The sequence below is a fragment of the Corythoichthys intestinalis genome, chromosome 13, assembly GCF_030265065.1.
Source record: "Corythoichthys intestinalis isolate RoL2023-P3 chromosome 13, ASM3026506v1, whole genome shotgun sequence".
NCBI classification, from domain to species: Eukaryota; Metazoa; Chordata; class Actinopteri; order Syngnathiformes; family Syngnathidae; genus Corythoichthys; species Corythoichthys intestinalis.
Window position 1 is genome coordinate 25,102,831 of NC_080407.1, and position 17,703 is coordinate 25,120,533.

A 17,703-nucleotide genomic window follows, 5' to 3' on the forward strand; every position below is an offset into this window, starting at 1 on the left:
CGGAAGTTCTAGGCAGACACTGTCCAAGATGGCGTCGCCTATATTTCGTTCAGGAAACTTGTCTATAGTTTGTTTTGTGTGTAAATATTGGTTGCAGGAATTCCGGCCCAGGACCCTGACCGATACTATAAAAGAAAAAATAGACAAACACTTCAAGCACTGTCAAAATATCCCAAAATTAAATTGTTGTATTATGGTCTGGTCACAATGTCATGACATTTACAGACAATTTTTGATGCTGTTCTTGGAGAATTGGTTTATATATATTGAGAATTAATATTCATGAGCCAACCCTGTTGGTCTAGTTGGTTGTCAATAGGTTTAATTGTTTTCGTCTTCTTGTTTTTTCTTTCTTTCCTGTCTCTTCATTGTGTGGACTAAAAGTCAAAGGACAGGAGTATCCCACAAAATAAGACTGCTGGACGATGAGATCAGGGGTGGGATTAAATGAGTTTTTCCTTCCCACTCCCTGTCGGACGCAAATAATTATTCTGAGTTATATTGTATTTCTGTTTCTTTGTGCATGCTTGAAATAAAAAGCTTAATTATCATCAAAACGATATTTCGATTCTTGGTGAGAGCATATCGATAACCTTTTGGGCTACAAAGTATCACAATATATTGCCATTTTGATATATTTTCACTAGAGGTGGGAATCTTTGGGCACCTCACGATTCGATTACGATTAGGGGAATACGATTCTATTATAAATCGATTATTCATGCACAACACCTCCCCGCAGCCCAGCTATTAGCTGCTTTAATTGTTTCGTACATTAGTTTCAAAAATAGTACAAAAATCCTCTCGGGCTTAAATAAACTACTATTTAAGTATCAAGTTAACCGTTCAAAACAGTAAATAAAATACTCAAGTCCCCATTCTGGATCAGCAGCTTTAAACTACATTGAATTAATTTACCGTATTTTTCGGACTACAATTCACGTTTTTTTTTTTTCATATTTTGGCTGGGGGTGCGACTTATACTCAGGAATTATTAACACATTATGATATAATTTCACATGTTATTTTGGTGTTTTGCAGTGACACTGATGGTTTTGTAAAGTTGTTAGCATGTTCTTATGCTATAGTTATCTGAATAACTCTTTATAGCTATGGCCACGTTCGCGTTCTGCCTTTGGCAGTGTATGTTCAATTGTATTATTGACTTTTTTATCTTGAAATGGATGCATTTAGTTTGTGGCGCTTTCACGCCCACGTGAGGGCGCACTCGCACTTGTTTACGTGAAGAAGAGTGCTCACACGCCAGAAGAAGACGGACAGCTACGTAGCTCTGAGTGAGTGAGTGGGCGGGTTAGCCAGAGAGAATAGACGGTAGTGACGGGAAAAGTCGTTCACCTGAGGAAACGAATCAATTCCGGTTCGTTCAGTAAAAAGATTCGTTCAAACAAATCGTTCAACGAATCGTTCGCCCTCCTCATCCTCCCCACCCACAACCGCCCAAATGAATCGTTCGGTCAGTTGCCAAACGAATCACCAAAAGACCGCTTAGCATATATAACTGAACAGGAAGGCTTGGTCCCTCCCCCTCTTGCACAGTACACAGGCTTTTCATTGGACGCTCTCTTCGTAAATTCAGAAGTGAGTGACAGACTGTGTTTTTCTGTTTATTTTTTTTCACTGCCTCGTCTCTGCCGGCGCCCAGGTCTCCCTAGCCGCTGCAGCAATGAGAATTTCCGCGTCTATCATATTTCTATGGGATCAAAGCCATGGCTTGTGCTTGCTTCACTTTGATATAGGGAAACGGTTAAACATTTCCCCCTTTTTTTAAGCACAAACTTTTTCAATCACGCTAAATTGCGTGTACGCTCCCTTCCGTATTCGTAGCTTAAACACGTGTTTACGTGAGCTGGCTGCTCGTGAAAGCCATTTGATATACTACCGAATCATTTTGGCTGAAGAACAAATAAATGTGGAATTTAAATAAACTGTTTTCGTCTATTTTTTCCGGTTGAGTGAGATTTATTGCACACAAATAAGAAAATATAAAAAATAATAATAAATAATCAATTTATAATGTATATTAATAAATATTAAATCAGCGTTATAAATAAAAATTATTATTATTATTTGGCTTCTCTGACACGAAAATAAATAAATAAAACAACACTCGAAAAAATATTACCTAAAAATCGTGTTGAAATGTCATTTTTGCACTGGTATTAATATATAAATAATCCCATCAACTCCACGCAGTCACCCCCTCCCGATCTCAGATCGCCAAATGCTGACGAAAAAAGAATCGTTTGCTCTTTACAATGTAACCATTCCACTCTCATTGGTATGTTAAGAAAATGGAGACATACATGTATATATACACATCCTACGTCCCCGCGTTTAATTTTTGGACGCTTTAGTTGCACAGGATGGACTGATGGACTCAACGTTAATTAATTTGCGCCCCGACCCGACAAGCTGTGACACGGAGAGAAAAAAAAAAAAAAAAAACTCGGAAAAATATGCCATGAAACTACCATTTCATAGCAAATCAGTATTATGGTGATCATACTAAATAGTCATTTTCCATGGGCACAGATTAGATAAATTTCGCTGCCATGAAGTCCAGCTAGAGTCTCTTGACAGCTTTCTCGCCCGCCCCCGCGACGTCTCCATAGCTCAGCCTTATCGCCTTGTAGCTACTGGCGAAAGTTTTAACGTACTGTAAAGTGGATACAATGTCGTCATATGTAGTCACGACTCTGTTGATAAAAGCACTGTAAACTTTGCTCACTGTGTTTATGTGGTGATTTTTGTGCATTTGAGTAGCATATGATAGGCTCAATATGAAAGAATACCTGTATGTGATAAAGCCCTTTCCTTTCAGTCCTTAGCTCGTTCACTGCCGCAGCGCTGCTGCGTGACTGTCGGGAAACAAGTTAGCGTAGCAGTCTAGCAGAACGAATCATCTAAGCATTCTCGGTAGGACGGAGAGTCAGTGAACGGGAAGTGACATAACTCAAGTCTTGCCCTCTGCCTGCACGCTGGCTGCTTATTGGCCACACGTGGAAGTGAGTGACAGACGCCCTGATTCTGTTTCCGCTCCCTCCCCTGCCCGCGATGAGGCTGGCGTCTGATTGGTCGTGTGCTATGTCAGTAGACGCTGCCGCTTGCTCAACGCCCTCCCACGCAGATATTAAGGCAAGCCCCAACTTCATAGAACGAATCAGTGCAGAAAGTCATTAGTTCGGTCTCGTTCACCCAAACAATTCGTTCAAAAAGAACGAATCGTTCACGACCGATACAACACTAATAGACGGCTGCGAACCTACTTTCATTGTTTATGCTTTTAAATCATCTCTACAGAGGCAACGCCTGCGTGTATCATCTTTTCTGTTGTTGTTGTGTGTTTTCCACCCGCGATCGGACACTTAGAGCCAGTTGCGTGGTTGTTTGAACGATGTGCTAATGATAGCGAACGCATGCTAACCTGTTACTGATTACTAATAGTACCTAATTATCATTTATTTACGTTGATGCGAACCTGTTTTCTATCGAGGACCAAATTGATTCAGCAAATTATACGGACGTCCATCATTGTCTTTTGGGAGTTCGCTGTATAGCCAGGACCGAGCCGTAGCGTAGGACAGTATATTCACATTTCATTGTTCATGCACTGTACACTGTACATTTATTTAGCATGTTGTTCTCTATTGTATTTTTATATTAAATTGCCTTTCAAGATGACATGTCTGTTCTATGTTTTGGATTTTATCAAGTAGATTTCCCCAAAAAATTCGACTTATACTCCGGTGCGACTTGTATGTTTTTTTTCTCTTCGTTGGGCATTTTATGGCTGGATCGACTTATACTCAGGAGCGACTTGTAGTCCGAAAAATACGGTAATGTTGTCAATTAACCGTTAAAGTTGATAAAATTGCTCCCGTTATTGCATTAGTTCCTTTCTGTCTACGTTCAACATGTGAAAGTTTTAAAACTGTTTTTTTCATTTCCTTTATTATCCCTTCAGGCATGACAAATCCAACCTAACATACAGCATTTATATGTGTTTACAATTAATTCAACCCGAAAAGAAAAGGGCTGACGGGAGAAGCCGAAGCTTATTGAAACCCGTCCACAGTATACCATAAAGGACGCAGAAAATATCAAATATCAATTTTTGACAGATTTCGTAATGATCAAAAACATAATGAAGTTTTTTTTTTTTTTTTTTATCATAACCATCCCCTCTGATTGTTCATTTTCCCAATAGTCCATAGTCGATCAATTTGCTCGTTATGTTGATTAGATCCAGTAGACTAGTTCATAATTTAGTACTTAGTTCATTCAGTTGATTCGATCCAGAAGATCGCTGAGGACCGATGGTAGGCCGTGTCCGCCATACTCCTTTTGTTGACTTAATCCTCTACGCAGTTTTCGTTCCTTGCTGACTCCCGACGAACATTCATCTCAAGTTTGCGCAGCTTCGTAGTAGGTTGCATCGCCATTTCGGTTGTGGACTCATGGCCTGGGGGACTGGCGTCTCTAGGTCCAGTCGCTAGGTTTCTCATTTGAAGATATAGTCTCGTCAAGATTTTGCCAATTCAGGAGTATTTTAGATAAAAGGTAAATTAGGTTCGCTACAACAGAGCCTTCCTGGGAAGTCTACTGCTTCAAGATGGCAACTGTTGACTAACGCCACCAAGTCTGTCATTTCGCATCTAGTTCTATATACATGTGATATCTACCGTAGCATTATGCGGGTGTAATTTGTAGCAACGTGGGCAAAGTTTGTAGCAACTGGGCGTTGTCTGTAGCGGCTGTCGGTGTTTTTTTTATCTAGCGGCATGAGTTGTGGTGGATGTTTACTCTCAGTCCGTTCCTTATTGCGTCCTGAAGACCGCCTTGACTGTTTTAGTTCCGCTTTACTTAGCATATTTAAATAATCGGAATATGGATGTTTGTAAATCATTCTCGAATCTTTAGCGGCCGAATCGCACATAATCTAAGAATCTGAGAATTCACACACCTTTAACTGTCACATCCCTATGAGTAAATGTTCCATTTGATTTGGTGTGGTTGTTTGCGCGACTCAGTGTGTCTGTTCCACACTTGTAATTGCGCGTAATACATCTACCTCATGTAATTACTTCAAACAAAGCAAATTTGTTTACACAGAAAGAAACCTTTCTATCTGCAAACAACAGGCAAGTCAATGCCGTGGCGCAAACCCTACGTCGGTTCACAAGTCCATTGCACAGATACTAAGAAAGCAAATCCACTGAAAGACATTTTCGTACTTATGAGAAGGATTTCTTTCTCATCTAAAGAAAGAAAAAACAATGCCTGGGATGACCTTTAATGGGAAGAGACTCTTCCTCCTCCTTGATGTATGGCAACTCTTCCTCCTCCCCCTTGACGCAAGAAGACTCCTGGTGCTCAAGACGATGGGCTTGGCTGGCACATAGATCTGCAAGACCACAAACAAATCTTATTTCTTCATTTGCAAACTTGTGTCCCCAAAGTTGTTTTCTGTTGGAGAAAATTCCTCCTTGCCCATTTTTTTGTTTATTCATGTTTTGTTGTGATCCAATCCAACACAAATAAATTCAAAGTGCTTAACATCACAAAAAATCAGGTAGACATCAACAAAAAGAGTCTCATAAAATACATTAAAAAGGAATAAAAGCATAAAAGAGCCCAAGCCTAACCCTGTTGCAGTGTTCTTGCACTATTTTAAAAGTCAAATTGAATGCTTTTTAAGACCGTCAAAATATAATTGAAGACCAAAACATGTCGCAACAATTTTGGATGAAGAAAATAACTCATTTTATTTCACTGTAAACACAGAGGTGCTGGCGTTTTTCTCCTCTTATGTTCGACTCGACAGCTTTGTATGGAGGTCCAGATGAGCAAAAATTAAATGATTGAATGTGTCATTAAAATCCTTGCATTTCAATATTTATTTTTTAAATTTCAATATTTATGTATTTCAATTTTTATTCATATTTCACGTTTTATTTATTTATTTTTTTTCAGCATTTATTCCAACATATATATTTCTTTATTTCAACATTTATTTATTTCACTTTCTATTTATTTCATTATTGCACTCGTTTCCCCTGTACTGCATGAAATCGTTTTATCTTTTATTTCACCTTCACCACATGTCAGCGATTGCTGAGGTTCTGCACGAGCTCTCTCAGGATTTATTAGACTTAGCAGAACATGTTGATGCAGAAAATTCGGACCATGAGCATGTGGCTTACAAAACAGGAATCTCGTTTATTACTGCGATCAGGCCAGCCTCCACAATGCTACTCATGTTGGGAAGGAAGGAGAAATAGCACGACACGATCAACTCACACCTCGTCCATCGAGATGAGCCAATGATAGATAAAATAATTTCATGCAGTTACAAGGGGAACGAGAGTGCAAGAATGAAAAAAACTATATATTGAAATACATGAAAAAATATTGAATACAAATTGAAATAAATAAATGTTGAAAAAAATGACTAATCCGACTAGTGTTTGTGTATGTTTTCCTCTAGTGGTTGGCCGCCATTACAGGGGTGTTTGCACACATATACCAGCCCAACGTCCGTCAATGAAGTCACCGCCACACCATAATAAAAGCCGCCACGTCTTGCAAATGAGATGTTTTTTTGTCCAGATTTATAAGATATTCTAATTAATCATTTTTAATTTGTATAATTTAACATGACGTCTATCTGAATGTATTTAGCTCAAAAGGGCCAAAAGAGGAGCCTCCAACAAAGTCCATTCTGCATAATACGTGGCTAAAAGCTAGCAAACGAGGCAACAAAACTGAATGCGCTGAGAGCATCATACCTCGTGCCATCATGCCTGCAACCAAGTCAAGTTTTAGGAAAGGCATTTGTGTATGCGTGAATGTGTAAGGAAGAGTAATAAATTCATACAATGAAAGTCATTAATAAGTGCAGAGAATTTCATCATCTCAAAAATACAATGCGGTAATGTAATTTATTAGAGCACAGTTTCACAACCTCAAAAGTCATACAATAGATATAATTCATTGAATGGGATATTTACACAATTACCACGTCAGGAAGAATAAAAAGAATAATAACAATTTATTGCAGCTCACCATTTCACAATATCAAAAGTAACTAATCTATTCAAGCAGAAATTTTTCTAAACGTCAAAAATTCATAATTTAAATGTGATTTTGTGAAGCAGACATTTTCTTAATGACAACGTCATGATAAAATATCATGACGTTTATTCCGTGAAAAGGAAAATAAGCCTGGGCAACTTGTAGCGAGCTTATAGCCTCATTTACGTCTCAAATGGCAGTTTACGCCGTTAGCGTAAGTGGCCTTCTTTGATTTCTCATCGTCGTTGCAGTTGGCAACATCGCCCTCCTTCGTCACAGATTCTGACGGATCGCAGATTTCGGTACAACACCGGGGTGACATTATTTTGCGTTTTTAATTTTTTTTTTTTTTTTTTTTTTACCGTTAACAGCGATATGTGATGTCATGGGAAAGGGGGGATCAATATACACGGACACGGTAGCATGGGCAGGCATTAGGGGGCCGGGCCCACCCTGAGAAACTGCTTTGCACGCCCTAGCTCGATTAGACTGTACTGTGTATTTTTTTTTTCATTTTTATCTTCCACAAAAACACCCACACACGAGAGGCTGAACCCTCTATTCATCATATCTTGATCTGTCGTCATTCAATTCAACCAATCTGAGCAGCGAATGAAGGCAATTTCAAGCCAATCACAGATATGGGGGGCGGGCCGGGTAGCCAGCCATTGGGTGCTCATGTTCATCGGTGTATATGTGATGTTTACGCTGAAGCACTTTAGTTGAATAAATGCACACAAAAATGCACAATTGTTTTTCGCATACCTGTCAAGTTGTACGGTTTCGGCGTAATTTGTACAAGTGAGCACTGATTTTTAAATGTGTACGCCGTACGTAAAAATCTACGTTTTTCCTGCATTAAGTTTTTTTTCTCTGTTCGGATTTTGTTACCGTTTCGGTACCGAGACAATGTGCGTTTCGATGCGTTACAACTTTTGGTTGAATGACACGAGATAAGTCAGAGACACTGAGAGAGGAGTGTTGTAACGCTGTAGCAAACGCAATGCTAGGCTAGGTGTCTCCAATATTTCCTGACTGTAGCCGACAGCCTACAATCTACGCCTAGATATCAAATGCTTATAGAACTACATGCGAAATTACAGACGGCGTCGTTAATAAACAGCTGCCATTTTGAAGCAGTAGACTTCTCAGAAAGGCTCTGTTGTAGCGAACTTAAGTAACTTTTTATCTAAAATACTCCTAAATCGGCAAAATCGACTCGAATCTATCTTTAAATGATGAAACAATTTTAAAACTTTAACATGTCGTAAGTAGACAAAAGGGAACTAATGCAAAAATGGTAGCAATTTTAAAAACTTTAACAGTTGATTCACAACATTAAACAATTTCCAAACATAGCAAAGTTTACTATGTTTTTTTTGGTTTGTTTTTGAAAAAAATGGGAAAAAAACAAACATGAAAGGTAACACCAGTTACTTCGCCAAGTAACTACTCTTACCATCAGGTAACTGAGTCACTAACTCAATTACTTTTTGGGGGAAGTAATTTGTAACTAATTAATTACTTTTTAAAGTTTCAGCGTGCACTCTTCGCCTTTCCAACCTCTCATAAGGCTCCGATGTGGTGCGCTTGACCTCAGAACAACCAAAGAAGAGAGATGGTGACCAATCGGGATGTGTTGTCAGTATTTAATATGCAAGGAACACAACAAAAGTAGCTTAGCATTGCTACCGAGGCAGATTTACACAGCGGTAAACAAAAAAAAACGTGTATTGAAACCGAAACAGTGAATAAATCGTTCAATTTACCAGAGTAGAAATGACGGGAACACACTCTCATTCCAGCAGAAATATGATCAAAAGAAATGCTTTTCCGACGAACCGCCGCGACCCAAGCCATCCGTCGTGCCTTCGTGACCTCTGATATTTGGTCCCATTCATTGGTCCTCCATGCAGGAAAACGGCGAAAAGTGAGTCCAGTTTTCCTTGCCCTTTTTTGTAGTGGGTGGGGGACGCTGTTGCACCCGGTAACACAACAATACACACCCATATTTCCTTTCGAATACACCGAAGGCATTCGTTTAGCACTACCACACGTTACAATCCGCGTTGAGTCTGCCGGACCGGAAGTAAAGTATATTATCGGCATGCAGGCGTATCCAAACAATGACGTAGTACGTCCCATTCCCTATAGGAGGAATTTACGTAGCGGTAATGCGTCAACAGGACGAGTTGACGGACAATATGGCGCGGGGGCGTGGTTGTAACGTCATGTGAGTAGGGTCTATATATACCCTACCCACCGACGTCACAAAACCACGTGCTCGCTGTATGGTTCCGCCCACTTGTCCGTCATTTTGTCTCTGTATTAGCATTGGTTTCAATTGATCGAGGAATTTAAAATGCATTTCATGGAAGACCCGGTGCTTTCTGATGCCGTAAACTCACTGGATGTGTTGCATAAAAGGCGTTATGTGGAAAAGCTTCGTTCTATACAGTCGCCAGATCCATATTTGATGCCCAAATCGATGTTTTTCGACCCACTGTCTTCGCCCTGTCTGCCTGACATCTGCTACGCTGATATTTACAATTATCTTGTCCACACAAAATCAGCCTATTCTCACGAAAAACTTCAAGAGCTTGGACGCTTATAAATACTTCGTTGCTGGTTGGGTGAAACAGATACTCGTCCACAAAAATTCGGCAGGAATCTATCTTGTGCTTGGAAAGGCGAGTTACGAAATTTTCAATTCAAAATCTTTTGTTCTTGCTAACATCCACTGTCAAGTCTAATGTATTTCATGTCATTTGTCAATGGAGCTAGGGCTTTTAATGTTTATATGGTTTAGCGATGGCACTCTCACTACATACATACGTGTATGTTGTCGGCGATTAGCCTAGCAATGATCTTAATTGTGGTTGTCAGCCCAAAATCCTCTAAATATACATTAAATGCATCTTACCAGATATGAAATGACTACTACATAATCTGTGGTAATCGTTTGGAGCCCAGTTTTCTCATCGAATTGCAGCAGCCCATCTCGCTCTCTCCTCTCCGTGTCTCTCGGAATCCGGTAGAACTTCAAGTCTCTCCGTCTATCTTCTCTGTTATTGCAACCGACCGCCACACACGCCATCACCATTTTGATTATTAATGTTAACGAGCAGAAAAACTTGCCGTAAATAGGAGGAATGTACGTAGCCGTAACAGGTCAACACGATGTGTTGACGGACAAGTGGGCGGCACCAGTCAGGAGAGCGGAGTTGTGACGTCACGTGCGTAGGGTCTATAGAGCCTACTCACGTGACGTCACAGCCACGCCCCCGCGCCATGTTGTCCGTATACTCGTCATGTTAATGCATCAGCGCTTTGTAAATTCCTCCTATTATGGCGTGTTTTTCTGCTCGTTAACATTAATAATCAAAATGGTGAAGTCGTGTGTGGCGGTCGGTTGCAAAAACAGAGAAGATAGACGGAGAGACTTGAAGTTCTACCGGATTCCGAGAGACCCGGAGAGGAGAGTGAGATTGACTGCTGCAATTCGACGAGAAAACTGATCTCCAAACGACTACCACAGATTATGTAGTAGTCATTTTATATCTGGTGAGATGCATTTAATATATATTTAGAGGGTTTTGGGCTGACAACCACAATTAAGATCCTTGCTAGGCTAATCGCCGACAACATACACTCAGACGTTGTGAATGAACTACCTGAAAATACATAATTATAAAGGGATAATAAGACAGTTGTCATACAATTAATTTACAATTTCACTATTGAGGTCAAAAGCCAAAAAATAAATTCAACTAGGGACAATCTGGAGTAGTGCTATCGCACTTCATATTTATTACATATTATATATGTATGTAGTGAGGGTGCTATCGCTAAACCATATAAACATTAAAAGCCCTAGCTCCATTGACAAATGACATGAAATACATCAGACTTGACAGTGGATGTTAGCAAGAACAAAAGATTTTGAATTGAAAATTTCGTCACTCACCTTCCCGAGCACAAGATTCCTGCCGAATTTTCGTGTACGAGGACCTGTTTCACCCAACCAGCAACGAAGTATTTATAAGCCTCCAAGCTCTTTAAAGTTTTTCAAACTTTCGTGAGAATAGGCTGATTTTGTGTGGACAAGATAGTTGTGAATATCAGGGTCAGGCAAAGACGGCGAAGACAGCGGGTCGAAAAACATCGATTTACGTATCAAATATGGATCTGGCGAATGGATAAACTGAAGCTTTTCCACATAACGCCTTTTATGCAACGCATCCAATGAGTTTACCGCGTCAGATAACACCGGGGCTTCCATGAATTGCTCTATAACTTGCACGACTAATTGAAAACAATGAGAATAGGTCTAAAAATTACGGACAATATGGCGGCCGGATACAGCGACACGTCATTTTGTGACGTAGGTGAGTAGGGTCTATAGACCCTACTCACGTGACGTCACAGCCACGACCCCACGCCATGTTGTCCGTATACTAGTCATGTTAATGCATTACCGCTTCGTAAATTCCTCCTATTATGGCGTGTTTTTCTGCTCGTTAACATTAATAATCAAAATGGTGAAGGAGTGTGTGGCGGTCGGTTGCAAAAACAGAGAAGATAGACGGAGAGACTTGGAAGTTTTACCGTATTCCGAGAGACCCGGAGAGTAGAGCGAGATGGACTGCTGCAATTCGACGAGAAAACTGGGCTCCAAACGACTACCACAGATTATGTGGTAGTCATTTTATATCTGGTAAAATGCATTTAATCTATATTTAGAGGGTTTGGGGCTGACAACCACAATTAAGATCATTGCTAGGCTAATCGCCGACATCTTACAGTTTCAAATTCAAGATGCTTATTTGTTCCACCATCTTTATTTTTTGAATAATATTTAGTTGGTAACAAGTGAAGCTTGCCTTGTCTACGGATCATCGGTTAAACGGGGTGTCCAAACTTTTTGCAAAGCGGGCCTGATTTGGTGTGGTAAAAATGTGGGGGGCTACCTGGGCTGATTTACGTAGAACAATACATTTAAAGAAATGTTAGTAAGCCCTTCTATGTGTCACATTTGCTTTATTATTATTTTTTTAAATACATAATTTCAACAGTCTCGTCTTTGTGGCGTTCTCTTTCGACACTCGGGCTCTTGCGAAATACTGCTGCTGTGCTAGCTTCAAGTTGCTATAATTTCTTGCTGCGTATCTTTCCTGTAATGTTGTCGTAGATGTCAGCGTGTCTTGTTATTATCGCGCACATCGAACTCTTTGAAAACAGCGACTGTCTCTTTGCAAATGAGGCAGACACTGTTGTTGCATGCTTTATTGAAGAAATAGTCCAATATCCACCTATCCTTGAAGCGTCGGCCATCGCAGTCAACTTTTTTCTTTTTTTGATTGTCGCCATTTTAGAAATCACACAGGGTAATGTTGCTTAGAGTGCTGCTCTTAATGTTTTTCAAAGTTTCGTGAGAATAGGCCGAGTTTCTGTGGAAAAGATAGTTGTAGATATCAGGCTAGCAGATGTCAGGCAGAGAGGACGAAGACAGCGGGTCGAAAAATATCGATTTAGGCATCAAATACGGATCTGGCGAATGGATAAACTGAAGCTTTTCCACGTAACGCCTTTTATGCAACGCATCCAATGAGTTTACGGCGTCAGATAACACCGGGGCTTCCATGAATTGCTGTATAACTTGCACGACTAATTGAAAACAATGAGAATAGGTCTAAAAAATAGGTACAATATGGCGGCCGGATACAGCGACACGTCATTTTGTGACGTAGGTGAGTAGGGTCTATACACACAGCCCCACACACCTGCACACACACACACACACGCACACACACACACACACAATTTAACCACCAGTTTACTATGTAAAATGCGATTAAAAATTCGAACGCTTTGACAGCACAACTTTTGACATGGAAAATGAATTCTCATCACCGGGATCGGTCTTCCGTCATATACGATACACAGTACGTATCATCGAACGCGAACCAACCTTCTAGTCTGTGAAGAACAACCTTTGCGTGCATTATTTTGCACACAGTCGAGGGTTGCTGACGTGGGGGCTCCTCTTTTACCTCACAAAATTCCTCCTGGAACTTAACTGCAGCCGGTGTCGTTCTCGCTGACATTTTCCTGACTTGATTTCTGAACGCTTGAAAACATGCCTTGCAGCTAGCTTTGTTCGCAGTTGATCAGCTAGGCTAGGCTAAAGTAGGTCGCAAAACTTCAACGAGTGGTAAGACTCGAAAACTGATGTTTGAGTCCGTAATGTGGCGAATGCTGGACACGTCGTCGAGGCTTCGGTTCAGTTAAGTGACTGATATCGAGGAAAAACAAGCCACAAAGAAAAATACATTCCAACTTGGCCAGTCTTATCTTTTGCATTTCCGACCAGGATTGCATGATGGGAAAGACCAGCCCTATCACACCGTAAAGCCCGCCTCGTTCTAAAAAAACAAACAAAACAAAAACAGCCCAAATCACAACTTTCCTTTCAAGATAAAAATGTTTCTCTTATACAAGTCAATCTATATTTTGACATGTTTCGGGAAAAAAATCAACAGTGGGATTGTAGCGTTATCATTTCGCCTATAAGGATCCTGGGAAGTGTAGTTCTTCATAGAAATCATTCAGTGCGGTCAGCACCGCCCTCTGGCGGTCAGCAGGGATGAAATCGAACGATTGTGTTATTTTCATTCACATTTAACGGTCTATTTATTCATGATTAAACATCTAAATTACATGTTGGTCAACACAAAACACTGTAGAAGTACAACTTAGGCAATACTTTACAATAAGGGTCCCTTAATTAACATTAGCTAATAAATTTTTAGAGAGTAATGTTTAAGTAACATCATAATAATAGAGAATGGGACGTACTACGTCATTGTTTGGATACGTCTCCATGCTGGCAATATCCTTTACTTCCGGTCCGGCAGACTCAACGCGGATTGTAATGTGTGGTAGTGCTAAGCTAATTCCTTCGGTGTACTCGAAAGAAAATATGGGTGAATGTTGTTGTGTTACCGGGTGGAACAGCGTCTACCAGGACAAAAAAAGGGGTGAGGAAAACTGGCCTCACTTCTCACCGTTTTCCTGCATGGAGGACCAATGAATGGGACCAAATATCAGAGCTCACGAAGGCACGACGGATGGCTTGGGTCGCGGTGGTTTGTCGGAAAAGCATTTATTTTGATCATATTTCTGCTGGAATGAGAGTGTGTTCCCGTTATTTCTACTCTGGTAAATTGAACGATATATCCACTGTTTTGGTTTCAATACACATTTTTTATTTTTTACCGCTGTGTAAATCTGTCTCGGTAGCAATCCTCACCTACATTTGTTGTGTTCCTTGCATATGAAATGCTGACGACACATCCCGATTGGTCACCATCTTTCTTCTTGGGTTGTTCTGAGGTCAAGCGCACCACATCTGAGCGTTATGAGAGGTTGGAAAGGCGAAGAGTGCACGCTGAAACTTCTGTTTTCTGTGCTCTTACAAACATGAGCCCAAGTGTTGTTGTGAAAAGTCAATAAAATGTGGATACCAAAACATGACTTGAACAAGTTCTTGACAAACTGCTTGTTGTTAACTTCAGCTCTTCATAATAAACAGGTGTAATGATTACAAATGTGATTTAATATTATGGTTAATATTATGGTATTCTATTTGGAATATGCATTGACAATGTTTGCACAGTGTTGTACACAAGAACTGGGAGTGGTAAATTGCAATAGATTTATTTCAAGTAATGCAACTTCTCCAATACAATATTTGAACTGACAGTTTAAAATATTTAAATTGGTGCGAACAAGACCCACCCTCTGACGGGCGCAGCAAATATTATATAATACTATAACAAATTAAAAAGTAATTTACTACATGAATACAAGATTACACAAAACGTGCCTTTTTTCATAGCAGTTAAAAAAAAAAAAAAAAAAAAAAAAAAACAATTCACTGGCCTTGGGTAAATTGCCAGACAGAATCAATATGTACTTTAAAGTTATTGCATTTCCATTTTAAGTAATGCAAGTTCTCCAAGACAATATTTGAACTAACAGTTTAAAATCCTTGCATTAGTGCAAAATGGCCCACACTCTGACAGGGAGCAGCAAATATTATAATCAGGGCCGGAGTGGAACTCATTTTCGGCCCTGGAATTTCATGCCTCAGACCGGCCCACTCATTTAAAATAATGTCATTATGCATACACGTGTTAAGTTCAGTGTTCTCTAAAGCCGTGTACTGTAATTCTGTGTATATAAAATGTGTATAATATGTAATATAAATGTTTATGCATATGTAAAATATGCAGGTCAATTGCATCTAACATTTATCTATCACTTTCAAATGTGTAGTTTGATTGCAATCTAACTTTTGATAAATAAATGAGCCACTATTATCATTTGGGCATAAAATGTGACTATATTAGAATTGAAGCTAGCTTGTTCGCACTGTTACAACGCCTCAACTGTTTTTTCAACACTGACATCATCAATGGCAGCAATCCCATCCTCACCACTTCCCCCTGTGTCTACCACTGACATTAAATTACGTATTAAAGAAAAAGTCAATTTTGAACATAACAACAATGCATTCTGATCAATTCAAGTCAGCTTTATGGCACTTTAAAAACGCCACTTAATTGATTATATTAATTCTAATTTTCACTCACTGAACAACATGGCAATCCTACCTTCCAGCTCTGCACCTGTGGTGTGTTCATTATGGCTAATGCTTGCTGCTACATGTCCTTGTGAGGTGCTACAAGAAGCCAAAGTTTCCACAATTACATATTGTCGTATCACACGGTGCAAGTTGCATTTTATTCGTCATCTGGCCGTACCACTTTCGTTGTAATCCTCTGTAGTTTGAGGCAGCGAGGTCACTGCAAGAAAAAAATTAGCTATTTTTGCGCATTTTGCTGATTCTTTCACGAGTGCTTTTCTCTTTTTAATTTAAATTTTTTCAGCGCCACCCTTGCTCTTTTTACACATCCGAGCACCGAGATAGCTGCTAATTTGGCTCAATACAGACTACAATTAGGGGGCGGAGCTGCATGCTGTAGTTTTCGTCTGCACACGTGAGGATGCGTCTGGGGAAAAAAAAAAAAAGCTATATATATATATATATATATATATATATATATATATATATATATATATATATATATATTTTTTTTTTTTTTTAAATTATTATTTATTTATATTTATATATTTTTTATTTATTTATTTATTTATTTTTAATTTAATATTTTTAAGACGGCCCACAGGGACAGCGGTAACAGAATGTAAGTTATACTCACTAACACTGTCATAAATAAATACCAAACAAAAAATTATAACAGTGTAATTTTTTTTTTTATAAAACCAGGACCGGCCCGTCTGGCCGGCTGGCCCATCGGGAATCGTCCAGAAGCTCCTGATTAGTCACTCCGGGCCTGAAAATATACAATATAATAAATTATAAAAAGCAATATACTATATAAATACAAGATTACAATAAAACGTGTCTTTTTCAAAACGGTTAAAAAAAAGAAAACATTCAGTGGCCTAAAAAGGTAAATAAAGGTGAATAAATATGTACATTACAGTTCTTGCATTTCTATTTTAGATATTTCAACTCCAACACAATATTTGAATTGACAGTTTAAAGACAGTGTTGACCCATTGCCTTAAAGGATTCTCGTAGAGGCGCTGAGAGTGCAAAACCTGTTGGGGCAGAGAGAGAAAAATAACACAATCCTGTCTTTAGCTCATTGTTTAGAAATCAATGTGAAAGTAAATAAAAGCACTAGAGTAAACATGCATTTAGTCATTTAGCTGTCGATTTCAACATGGATACAGTCAAGCGAACTATAAGATGATAAATGCTGGATCAACAGTTGGTAATGTAAAAAGCAATGGATTAACAACAAGAGTGTAGGTTTGGTCTTAACATTGGTAGGAATGATTTAACAGCATAACATGCATGTACACTTTTTACCAGGGATGGGACATTAATAAGACCAAACATATTATTGAAGGGGGGGGTCAGGGCTACATTTATCATGAATATGAGCCTCATTAATTAGCTAATTTTAATTCCAATATTTAAACACAAATTACATTAACATGCACAATAAATACAAACTTGTTACTATGACAACGTGTTGTGCTGTAGGTTTTACTTTCGTGCACCAGGGAACAATGAGTTAAACGATGGCGATATGTTAACAACACTTCGTGCACTGTGGAACAGAAATGTAAACGAGGCAAGACAGACACTGTGAGAACCGCACAGCACGTAGCCTACCTGTGAGCAGACGAGCGTGTTGTCATCTGTTGCTTTGAAAATCTGTAGGTCCTAAACCCATCCATTAGTGAACTGGATATGAGCCTCAAGGGATTTGCAATTTGTCACTGAACCAATGTGTAGGCACTCACACCGCAGACAAGGTATGCGATGATGTCGTTTGTTGTCAACGAGGGCAAGTCGTCCAAACTGTTGCTCCATGCCTTCTTTGGCAGAAAGTATGGGTCTACGTCATTGATAAAAGTTTTTTTTTTTAAAGTACCGGTTTTGAGCCTCTACTGACAGCGTTTCCCTATAAATGCCACGACGACTTTACTTTTTTAACATGATTC

At 39.4% G+C, this 17,703-nt stretch overlaps 1 protein-coding gene across 1 annotated transcript in view; it reads right to left on the minus strand.

Moving 5' to 3' along the window:
- The window catches only part of LOC130928549 (zinc finger protein OZF-like), a 28,658-nt gene extending 15,041 nt beyond the window's left edge, over positions 1-13,617 (minus strand). Inside the window, exons 1-2 of the mRNA XM_057855246.1 lie at positions 13,067-13,617; positions 5,312-5,425 (exon numbers count right to left, since the gene is read on the minus strand). Coding sequence (XP_057711229.1) covers positions 5,312-5,425; positions 13,067-13,202 — 250 coding nt within the window. The 5' untranslated portion in view covers positions 13,203-13,617. The remainder of the gene's footprint in view (positions 1-5,311; positions 5,426-13,066) is intronic.
- Between the last annotated feature and the right edge of the window lie 4,086 nt (positions 13,618-17,703).